This window comes from Quercus robur, chromosome 4 (genome assembly GCF_932294415.1).
Source record: "Quercus robur chromosome 4, dhQueRobu3.1, whole genome shotgun sequence".
Lineage (NCBI taxonomy): Eukaryota > Viridiplantae > Streptophyta > Magnoliopsida > Fagales > Fagaceae > Quercus > Quercus robur.
The window spans coordinates 47,772,294-47,784,692 of NC_065537.1; the positions used below are offsets into that span (position 1 = coordinate 47,772,294).

Genomic DNA, 12,399 nt, shown 5'->3' on the forward strand with positions numbered 1-12,399 from the left:
AATAGGCCGCCCCTTCTTAGCCTTGCGATATATATTACACGCCTTGCCCTAATAGACCGCCTCTTTTCGTCACAAAAAAAATAAAAATAAAAAATAAATAGACCGCCTCTTATATATAAACATAGATATTCAAAGTTTCTAACTTGTTCCAGAAAAAAAGTTTCTAACTCTGAGTTTGAGACTTCTTATATTCATCAAACATTCATCAAAAAGTTTCATAATATTTATTTTTACATTCATCAAAAAGTTTGAGACTATCAAACGTTCATCAAAAATTTCATACGATTTCTTACGTGTTTATAGAAGAGGGAAAGAAAATTCTTTGATTTCCTGAAACAATGGAGATGGTGGGGTTTCGATATGATCCTACAGATCAAGAGTTGATGAAGATTTTAATGGAGAAGGTCAACGATGCTGAACAAACTCACCTAAATCATCATTTTGATTTTATTGTGAATGATTGTGAGGTATATGACAAAATTCCTCCATGGGAAATATATGATTCTCATACCCACTATCATTTACACACTTTCCACCGCAAGCTCTACGTCTTCACCGACCTCAAAACAACAACCGGCAATCGTGTGTGCAGGGCTACCGCTTGCGGAACCTGGCTTGAAAAAAGCAAGCCCAAAAGAATCTATGATTCTCAGGGCAATGTTATTGGGATCGACAGGATGCTCTCTTTTAAGGCCAAGGATCTTCATTCGGCCAAACTCAATAAAACTAATTGGATAATGCACGAGTTCTCCTTGGCGAATCAGGAATTTGGAAGAAGCAACACGGTCCTGTGTGTCATCTATAAACTAAACAAAGGGTCAGGTTCAGATTGTGAGGAGGCCAACGGAAGAGGTCTCAAAAGAGCTTTCTCTTCTACTACTGCTGATGAAGAGTTCTCATGCTTCAATACAAATGCTGCTGCTGTGATTTCACTTGAGCCTGGGCCTGAGCCTATGATGCCTAGTGCTGATGATGAAGAGTTTGCCGCATGGGTTTCTGGATGTTTTTCTTCTACTGCCGCTGTCGCTGAAGAGGCCTCAACCTTCAATACAACTGGTGTGATGTCACATGGACAAGAAGATGCCCAAGCCCAAGAACACAAAAAAAGACGGTTGGATACTGATACTTTTACGGATGAAGAGTTTGCTGCATGGATAACTGATCCCACATTCCCAGATGAACCATTGAGTCAAATATTTTCTGATCTACCACTCCTGGTTGACGTATGCAGTCAATCCAAATCAGACTCTGTTGCTGATGCTGATTTTGATGCATTAATTACTTCATTAATTTCTGATCCGGCACAATCCGACGAAGCATGGAGTAAAATCTTTTGTATATGAGAATTCTTTTTCTTCTCTTTTAGTCTTGCATAGATTTTTTGTTCTTCTCTTTTCAGTTTATAGTTAGCATGTCTATAGTTAGAACTCTAGCAAATGGGTTATTAGCAATGTAGCTTAAGAATTGAAGGATTGTACAAAAACTTGTTTTGATGGTGAAGGAGCTATTTGTCAACTCAAAGTTATAAACTTCTTATGCTTTCTTCTCTTATTTGCAATCTTTATGTTTTAATATATAAATGTGTTGTGAAGGTTTAGATATAGTGTGACTCATTATTTCTTGGTTTCATTTATCACTTTTTTTTTTCATTCTCTTCCCTCTTAGCAATACTTGGATGCTATTGGTTAGTTTTTTTTTCAATGATTGATTTTAAGGTGCAATTCCAATTTCCCTTGTAACTAAAGATGATTTCTGGTCACTCTAAGCACCTTGTCAATTGAATGAATACATATGGAAGCTTGAAATTTCTCTTTTGGGAATTAGTTTAGAATCTACTCATAGTTTCATTGGCTAATAGTAGCTAGAAGAAGTTTCATAGCATGGGTACTATTCTAGAACTGTTTATGAAGGTTGCTCATAATTTTTTCAACATTATCATCATCATAGCATCATATTATGTGGCATTGTGAGTATTCTAGGGAATTATGGTATATGGGTTTGTGCCTATTTGGCGTGCAATGGGTTATGCCTAGCCGTGTAGTGGACTTGCTGGCTGTTTGGACAGGTCGGTGTGGTAAGTTCAGTAGGGGAGGCAATTGCTGGAAGGCCATTCCTTTGTGCCTTATGTGGATCATTTGGCGTGAACGGAACAATCGGGCTTTTGAAGGAATTAGAACAGAACGCAAAACAATGGAGGTCAAAATAATTTTAAGATCTTTGTTTTGACTAGATGGCTGAAACATCTATGTACTTGAGATCCATTTTTTATTTATTTTCTTGACTCTTGTAATATGTCATAATTCTGCAGTTCTAGTACGCAGCTTGTGTACTGGAGGTGCATTTCTTCATTCTAATTAATTTTCTTATTTACCTATAAAAAAAATATATATATATATATTTGGAATCTCCTTCCCTTTTTGTCTATGTGTGTGTGTGTGTGAGAGATGAAAAAAATTATTTATGATCTTTATAGTATCCCATGCTCTCTTACTCTTTTCTCCTCAACTTCAGTCTTGATGTTTATGAGAATCCTCACATCTCATTATGTAGAGGAGGATTTCCTTGAGTCCTTGCCTAGAAAGATGATAATAGACCTTTCCACCCTTTTCTTCTCTATTGTAGCCATGATGACAACCTTTTCTGCTGCTCTTTTTCTTATGCTACATCAACAATCATGGATTTTCAAACCTGTCATTTATTTGGCTAGTATTCCTATCACCCTCATTGTATTGATGTAGTTCCCCTTTCTTGTTGCCATGGCAATTTCAACTTACAGACCTAGCATCTTCTATAGGAAAATGAAGCGTTAGTTTTAACATATTCATTATTTGTGTTTTACTTATATGATGTACTAGTGTCCTGTTAATAATTGGCATATATCAGTCAAACATGATGTACTAGTGATCTTTACAACTATATTTTCAGCCTGTAGCCAATGGGAAGGGCTGGAGGTGTTTCAATTTGATGTACTGGGACTATAATTTTGTTCCTTCCATGAAGCATTATGCATGTATAGTAGATCTATTAGCTCATGCTGGCAAACTTGAAGAAGCCTTGGATTTTATTGAGAATATGCCAATTCAACCATAAGTTAGTTTGTTTGGATCTTTTCTCCATGGAAGGTTTGATCTTGGAGAAGTGGCAATCCGCAAAATGCTATTACATCCTAATGAAGCTTGTTACTACGTACTCATTTGTAACTTGTATGCTTCAGATGGAAGATGGAGTCAGGTTAATCAGGTGAGGGAGCTGATGAAGCAAAGTGGATTGAGGAAGTCCCCTGGGCATAGCCAAGTAGAGATCGATATCAGTGATGATATCTCACTTCCCAAAGTTGCATTGCTCTGGTAGTTATATTCTTCATCATAAATGCGCAACATAAGATGATAAGGAGTTTTCCAAACTACAAGGCTCATTGTCACCAACTTGAATGCAATTTTGTGGGGTGGTAAAGGTTTAGTACTTTCAAAAACTGAAATTGGACTGTTGCCAACTTCCCTACTCCACTATTGTTGAAAAGTATCTGAGGGATGGCTTGGAATAGTTACTTTACGATGCTCTAAAATGTACATACTTGATACTACTAACACCATGATGGGTATTAAATTATCAATGAAATTATTTATTAAAATTGTAATGATTGTAGGCTTTATATATATATATTTAAATTCTAATTTTAGGACCTTGATGGGATGGTAAGTGTCCTCCCAAGTGATATGTTGTGTAAAAGCAACTACCTTTGAGAATTAGCTACTTCAGAAATGGGGATGAAGCTGCCTACCAACTACCTTTCTTAGACCCCATAAAAGCAGGAGTTTCACGCACATTTTCTTAAGGTAACAAGGGTATCTTCTCTTGTAGGTGAGACCATTTTCCAGGACACACGGAACCACATCTACCTACACGTGCCAAGTATACTTGCAAAGTCCTTTGGGGTTGGCTGTGATGGCCTGGTGGGAGAAGTTGAGCCCGGGACCTCTGCTTTATGAGTTGACTAAGTGTCAAATTCTTGTTGTGAAGATTTTTCCTGGTTTTTGCAACCTCAACATATAATAACCCTGGATATAACTTTCTAAAACGTCTACTTCACAATACATCCATGGAGTACATTAATTTGTTTAGAGGTGATAGTCAAGCCTTCAATGTCAGTGGTGACTTCAACGCGATATTGTGAGCCATTGTTCAAGAAGGGTAACACAGAATTGGCATTAGATGGTGGTAAGAGTTGACGGAAACTATCTATTTATGTGGAAACCTTTGTTTATTGAATAAGACTGGGCACACAAACTTTTTTTTTTTTTTCTTAAATGTTCTAGGCATATTTTATCCCATATAATGATTAATTTAGGACTTTGTAAACTGTATCTATTCACTAATCCATGTTGCACATTAAATATATTTCTTATCAACTTGTTTTCTCATTGAAAACGATTAAATTAGTAGGAAATTTATTTACATTGTACAAGATGTCTAGAAGAGAGCTCACTGACTTGTTAGCAACTGTCAAAAATTTTGTGATTAAGTGGTTTTGTCCTATTTTCTCAATAATGAAAATTTGCAATGTCTATGTACACAAATAATTTCACAAAAAAATTAACATTGCCTAGGTGGCAAGCTATTAATGGTAGGTAAGTGATGAGTCAAGATGAAAATCAATAAAAGCTTACTAACTCAATTGTCATGAAAAAAGTAGTAAAAATTGTTGGGCCTGTGGCATTGCGTAGAAAATTTGGATTTGATTCCCCCTCCTCTCCCACTTATAAAATCATTTTAAAAAATCATTAGGAACTCCTAAACAAAAACAGAAAGTAAGAGAACCAATATTTGTCGGACAATCTTATCAAGTTTTACCCAACAAGTAGAATTATTGGCTTCCTAAACATTATGCATGCAGAGGGATACTTAGGAAAAAATAACACATTATAGATTTTGACTTTGGTACAATTTAAATAGTGAAAAATGTATATTCATATATGTTAGAATGATGTTAGTATCAATCTTTTTCCTAAAACTATAAATTTGTATCATATGTAAAAGCATGAATTCTTTGAGACAAAAATTGTTTAACAAAACTTGAAAAAAATTAAGGTGCATGGAAAAAAAGGGTTAGGAGAGCAAAAGAAAGGAAAAGGAAAGGTTAAGTTCATTCTTCTTTGGAGGAATTGGTGAGAAAGGAACATGTTTTATAAATTCCGAAATACTTAAACAATTGAAACACTGTTTCTCTCTTCCTTTCATTCCCTCCCAAATTCGGAGTAAGCAAAATGTATACAATGCACTATACATAACACTAGCCTGTTTAATGCTTGATTTGTAAAAGAGCAACCATGCTACATGAAAAAATGAAAGCAAATCAAGTTTTGTGAGATTGTCTCTCTGCCTTTGACTTGCACAATGTCGATGAAAGAATGACTTTCTACAAACATTAGGGTTCTTTAAAATCTACAGTGTTGTTCCTGGAGTGATGTTGATTTATTCCAAATTCAATTGCTAACTTCTCACTGTGAACTTGCAAAAAATACCTTGGAGAAAGATTAGATATTGACCTTATCTATATTCTACATCAGATCCTTGTTCAATAGCCATAGTTGGAAAATTATCCAAAATCCTGTATATTTCATTGGTTTGCAAATGATAAGTGTCCCCAGCTCCAAACCTGTAGACTCTCTTATCAAGTTCAATTGTACTCCACCCAGGAACCTTTGTTAGACCTTTCATCATTGACCTCACCTTCCCAAATTCATCCCAGTCTCCCCCTTCTCCATATATATTAGATAATAAGGTGTAGTATCCAATATCATTTGTACAAATATCTACAAGATCACTTTCTATGCTTTTAATCATGTCCATTCTCCTGTAGATTCGACACCCATTTAGCAGAGCACTCTAGATGCTAGCATCCACATGAAATGGCATTGATTTGATAATTTCATATGCACCACTGAGATCGCCGGCTCGGCTCAGAAGGTCAACTACACTAGCAAAATGTTCTGTATTAGGCTTGATGCCAAAATCCCTCATTGAGCTAAAATATAACTTACCTTCTTCCACAGATCCTACATGACTACAAGCTGATAGTATATTCATGAAGGTGACTTCATTTGGTTTTATTCCTGAATCTACCATTTGATTGAAGAGTGAGATGGCAGCATTGATCTGACCATGTATTCCATAGCCAGCAATCATGGCACTCCATGAAACCACGCTTCACTCTGAGATGCTATCAAAAACTCCTTGGGCTGCTTGAAGATCTCCACACTTGGCATACATGTCAGTTAAAGCTGTATCTACATAAAGATTTTTCTTCAAACCACCAGTAATGAGCTTGTGGTGAACCCATTTTCCTTTGTCTAGATGACCCAAATGGGAGCACGCTTGAATTACACTTAAGAAAGTCACTTCATTCATCTCAATTCCATTCATATACATTTGATCAAACAACCTGATTGCCTCTTTTGAATTACCATTCTGAGAAAATCCACAAACCATAGAACTCCAAGTTATCACACTTCTTTGTTCAATCCTTTCAAATATCTTGTATCCACAATTCACAAGGCCACATTTCGAGTACATGTCAATTAGTGAATTCTGGACAAACTCATCCAAAATACCCCTTTTTATAACATGACCATGAATCTGAAATCCAAGCTGTATTGAACCCACACTTCCACAAGCTGAAAGAGAACCTGTCAGGCCATATGAATCTGGCATCAGTCCCTGTGTCTGCATCTGCACAAATAACACTAATGCCTGCTTCAACAATCCTTTCCGAGCATAAAGAGATATTAGCATGTTCCATGAGTCAATATATCTCTCCCCAATTACACAAAGAACCTCCTCACAATTATTTAGTTTTCCACATTCAGCATATAATTCTATTAATGCTGGCCCAACAAAATCAAGGTTAGCATCTAACGCTTTTCTGGTTACAAAACAATGAACCGACTTCCCTTCTCTAAGCAAACCTAACCTAGCACAAGAACATATGACAACCATCATGGTTACTGAATTAGGTTCCACTTTAGACTCTTGCATCTCAAGAAAAACACCTATTGCTTCTTGGAAGCAACCAGTTTGGTTGTAGCATGTAATCATTGCAGTCCAAGAAGCAGTATGCCGTTGAGTAACATTTTGAAAGATCTTCTCTGCACTATGTAAATCACCACATTTAGTATACATTAAAATTAAAGAATTATCCAAAGACCCTTCATTTTTAATTGTCATTGTCACAATTTGACCATGAACTGACCTTGCTAGTCTCAGAAAACCTAAGTCACCACAAGCCTCAGCTACACTAAGCATTGTCACCGAATCGGGTTCAACACCTTGACAAATCATCCTATGAAACAAATCCAACCCTTCACTTGCCTCTCCATTCTCAACGTAACACGATATAATCGAACTCCACAAAACCACATCTTTCATCGGCATTCCATCGAATATCTTGTGCGCATTATATAAGCATCCCATTTCACCCTACATACTAAGCAATGAAGTTTCAACAATAGCATCAGTATCAAACCCACATTTGATTATCCTCCCATGGACCTTCCCACCAATACCCAGATCACCAAAACCAGAACAAGCTCTTAGAATGTTAGGATATATAAATCCATTGACATGGACTTGATGGTACATCATTTTATGATACAATGAAATGGACTCTTCAAAGAAGTGGTTCCAAACATGACACTTAATAACTACACCCCACATGAAAGAATCTGGTGAAGGGAAGTTCTCAAAGACAAGTCTTGAAGTTTGGAGGTCACCCATTTGAGAATAAGACTCAACCAGTTTGGTGGTGGCAAGTGGGTCTTTATGAAGGCCAGTGACAAAGAGATGGGCATGGAGTTGGGTTAGTGTTCTTAAAGTGGTACAAGACCTGAACAGAGGCATATAGAGTGTCATTATTCTTGTTTTTGAACAGCTTAACAAGGTGTACTTATTTACTTCTAGAGTCTAGTTGAACTTTAACTCAATGTCAGAGCATGGAAGTGATGGGACAACAAAAAAGGGGTTTTAGGGAGATGGGCAGTGCACTGGAGACATAGGAAAAGAATGAGAGAGAGAGATGTACATTGTACAGTGAGAAAGAAGGCCAAAAATTATATAATAACTTGTGCTTTTTTTTTCGCTGAATATAATAACTCGTGATTGATTTTTATTAACCGGCTTTTCGTATTCGACTACTACGGTCTATTTTTAGTTAATGTCTGATCAGTAGCGACGCCATGTTCAGTCCAGGGTGTTCTGAACACTCTGAACTGAAAAAAAAAAAAAAATATATATATATATATATATACAATAATTAAATTTTTTATTTATTTACCCTTAAAAAAAATTAAGAACGCTCTCGATCAAAATTAGAAACACCCTCAAATTGGAAAAAAAAATTATTTATTCTACTTTCCAGCAAAAAAAAAAAACCCCAAAAAAAATTTTGAACTAAAATCTATAAAAGAAAAAAAAAAATTGTAACAGAACAAGTAGCAAACCCACGGATTCTCAAAAAAAAAAAAAAACAACGGACGGCAAGCCCAACAGCGGATGACGACGCAATATTTTTGCAAGATGTTTATGACAATAAATTGAAAAAATCTTGCATTTTTGTTGTTTGTAACTGAGGCAGAGAAGGAGGGAGAGGAAGAGATTTGTTAGGAAGAGAATGAAGAGACTGAGAAGGGCAGAGAGGAAGAGACTTGCAAGAGAAAAAAAAAAAAAAAAGATAGGAAAAAGAGAGAACCTTTGAAGAGTCTGAACGTGTAGATGAGAGATGATTAGCTAGGAACTGGGAGGGTATAAGTCAAGGCATTGGGAAAGTAAGAGAAGTTTAAATGTGTGGATGAGAACCATTCTAGACAATATTTAAAAAAAAGAAAAAGAAAAAAGATGAGAGAATTAAAAATTGGTGGAAAGGAAAAACTGGATATCAGCATATGGGGTGTGTTCTAGTGCAACTAATAAATAATAATTTAATTAATCAATAATTAATTGGAAGAAGTAACTAATAAATAATAATTAATAATCTAATTAACCAATACATTATAAAAGACAAACAAATCAAATTATTTAGGCTAAACAACAATTAATAATCTTATAACTAATGAAATAACAATATAACAAATTATAATTTATAAAAGACAAACAAATTAATGAAACAACTAAACAACAATAATTAATAATTTTATTAATATTTCAAATGAACTTATAGTTTATTGTTTATTCTTTTCCTAGACTTATAGACAAATATTTGATAAGAAAACCACGTAGAAGGCAATTGTAAACTTTATGTATTTGTGTTTTTTTTTTTTTATTGTTATTGTACGGCACCGAGATCCAAAGACCCATATGGGCCTTGGGCCCAGGCCCAACGGAACAGCCCCATTGCCCTAAGCCCTTCTTGAGATTGCCTTAGCGTAAAAATGAGTTTTGGGCCTTGAATTCTGAGAAGTGTTCGGCATAAGCTTTCCCGAACAAGCGTATGAACCGTGTCCGGGAAAATCATGATATGCTCGGGAAACTGCATTACCGAGCACAATCGACTAAGCTGGAACCAAGTTCCAAGGCCATAATTATTGCACCCGACTCTCACCTAAACACCCACTTAAATCAGATAATATTGGACCTTCAATAGCACTAGCGGTGACTGTAATCATAATCTCCCCACTAACCTTAGCTATAAATAGCAGAAGTTTGGGAGGAAGAAGGGATTCAGAAAAATAGAGAGAAAACAGTCAAGGGAGAAGAGAGATTGAGTGTTGTTTTGAGTCTCTCTGCTGAGAACGACTCAGAATAGGAAATCCTCAAGCCCACTACAAATAAATTGTGAGCCGAAGTGAGTTAAGGCCTAACAGTCTCATCTCTGGTGCCCACAGTTATTATTGTTAACATACAAAATTTTCTTTTTATTAAATTGTGTAATTTATGCTTGTTAAGGAACACCTTGAAAAAAATTCCTAGAGTCGCCACTGTGTTTGATGGTTTTTTTTGGACGAGAACTAGTAGATGGTTAAATTAAGAGTTATTATCAAGAGCGAATGCAATATATTGAATTTATCTTTAAAAAAAAAAAAAACTTTTTATCTTATTGGGGCTTGAATGGAGGGGAGTTGTATCCGCCTACACCAAAAACTTATTGATATCTTGATATAATGATAAAGAGCTATTATTATAAGCAAACGCAATAAGTTGAACTTATCTTAAAAAATAAAAAATAAAAAACAACTATCATCTATTCTCTTTTCCCTTCTATAAGAAAATTAAAAAAAAAAAAAAAATGTATTCTCTTTTAGAGCTTGAATGGAGGGGAGTTGTATTAGGCTTGAAATATGGAAAGATTATATGGCCCAAAGAACCTTTTTTTTATTTTTTGGTATTGTATGGGCTGAAGTATTTTTGAAGCAGCGAACCATATCTTTTGAACTGTTCTCTTGATTTTGGGCTTTTTTTTTAGGGTATTTGTTATAATTATATGCCCCTCTATGGTATATTTACGATATTAGCAATAATTTTATATATAATATATATAACCGCCCTAATAGACCGCCCCTTCTGAGCATGCCCTAATAGACCGCCCCTTATATTTACAAAGTTTCTAACTTGTTCCAGGGAAAAAAGTTTCTAACTTTAACTCTGAGTTTGAGACTTCTTATATTCATCAAACATTCATCCAAAAGTTTCATAATTTTTTTTTTTTTTTACGTTCATCAAAAAGTTTGAGACTATCAAACATTCATCAAAAATTTCATACGATTTCCTACGTGTTTATAGAAAAGGGAAAGAAAATTCTTTGATTTCCTGAAACAATGGAGATGGTGGGGTTTCGATATGATCCTACAGATGAAGAGTTGATGAAGATTTTAATGAAGAAGGTCGACGATGCCGAACAAACTCACCTAAATCATCATTTTGATTTTATTGTGAATGATTGTGAGGTATATGGCAAAATTCCTCCATGGGAAATATATGATTCTCATACCCACTATCATTTACACACTTTCCACCGCAAGCTCTACGTCTTCACCGACCTCAAAACAACAACCGGCAATCGTGTGTGCAGGGCTGCCGCTTCCGGAACCTGGCTTGAAAAAAGCAAGCCCAAAAGAATCTATGATTCTCAGGGCAATGTTATTGGGATCGACAGGATGCTCTCTTTTAAGGCCAAGGATCTTCATTCGGGCAAACTCAATAAAACTAATTGGATAATGCACGAGTTCTCCTTGGCAAATCAGGAATTTGGGAGAATCAACACAGTCCTCTGTATCATCTATAAACTAAACAAAGGGTCAGGGTCAGATTGTGAGGAGGCCAACGGAAGAGGTCTCAAAAGAGCTTTTTCTTCTACTACTGCTGATGAAGAGTTCTCATGCTTCAATACAAATGCTGCTGCTGTGATTTCACTTGAACCTGAGCCTGAGCCTATGATGCCTAGTGCTGATGATGAAGAGTTTGCCGCATGGGTTTCTGGATGTTTTTCTTCTACTGCCGCTGTAGCTGAAGAGGCCTCAACCTTCAATACAACTGGTGTGATGTCACATGGACAAGAAGATGCCCAAGCCCAAGAACACAAAAAAAGACGGTTGGATGCTGATACTTTTACGGATGAAGATTTTGCTGCATGGGTAACTGATCCCACATTCCCAGACGAACCATTGAGTCAAATATTTTCTGATCTACCACCCCTGGTTGAAGTATGCTGTCAATCCAAATCAGACCCTGTTGCTGATGCTGATTTTGATGCATTAATTACTTCATTAATTTCTGATCCGGCACAATCTGACGAAGCATGGAGTAAAATCTTTTGTATATGAGAATTCTTTTTCTTCTCTTTTAGTCTTGCATAGATTTTTTGTTCTTCTCTTTTCAGTATATAGTTAGCATGTCTATAGTTAGAACTCTGGCAAATGGGTTATTGGCAATGTAGCTTAAGAATTGAAGGATTGTACAAAAACTTGTTTTGATGGTGAAGTTGCTATTTGTCAACTCAAAGTTATAAACTTCTTTTGCTTTCTTCTCTTATTTGCAATCTTTATGTTTTGATATATAAATGTTTTGTGAAGGTTTAGATATAGTGTGACTCTATTATTTCTTGGTTTCATTTATCACATTTTTTTCATTCTCTTTCCCACTTAGCAATACTTGGATGCTATTGGTTAGGTTTTTTTTTTTTTTTTTTTTCAATGATTGATTTTAAGGTGCAATTCCAATTTCCCTTGTAACTAAAGATGATTTCTGGTCACTCTAAGCATCTTGTCAATTGAATGAATACATATGGAAGCTTGAAATTTAAACATTTTATGACTACAAAATTATCTTGTTTGTGCTGCAATTTCTCATTGTTGGTGAAATCTCCATGTTTGACTTAAAAGAAGAAACATTATAAAATAAATTTAGAGAATT

The 12,399-nt window shown here is 35.6% G+C and overlaps 2 protein-coding genes and 1 pseudogene across 2 annotated transcripts; 2 read left to right on the forward strand and 1 right to left on the reverse strand.

The window, feature by feature from the left end:
* Positions 1-338: 338 nt before the first annotated feature.
* On the forward strand, positions 339-1,343 carry LOC126722024 (protein BEARSKIN1-like). The gene has a single exon (XM_050425159.1). It carries the CDS (start codon positions 339-341, stop codon positions 1,341-1,343), a length of 1,005 nt encoding a protein of 334 aa, XP_050281116.1.
* Positions 1,344-5,330: 3,987 nt separating this feature from the next.
* Positions 5,331-7,908, reverse strand: LOC126722490 (putative pentatricopeptide repeat-containing protein At1g69350, mitochondrial; annotated as a pseudogene).
* Positions 7,909-10,805: 2,897 nt separating this feature from the next.
* On the forward strand, positions 10,806-11,810 carry LOC126722025 (protein BEARSKIN1-like). The gene has a single exon (XM_050425161.1). The coding sequence runs from the start codon at positions 10,806-10,808 to the stop codon at positions 11,808-11,810; it is 1,005 nt and encodes a 334-aa protein (XP_050281118.1).
* Positions 11,811-12,399: the final 589 nt, after the last annotated feature.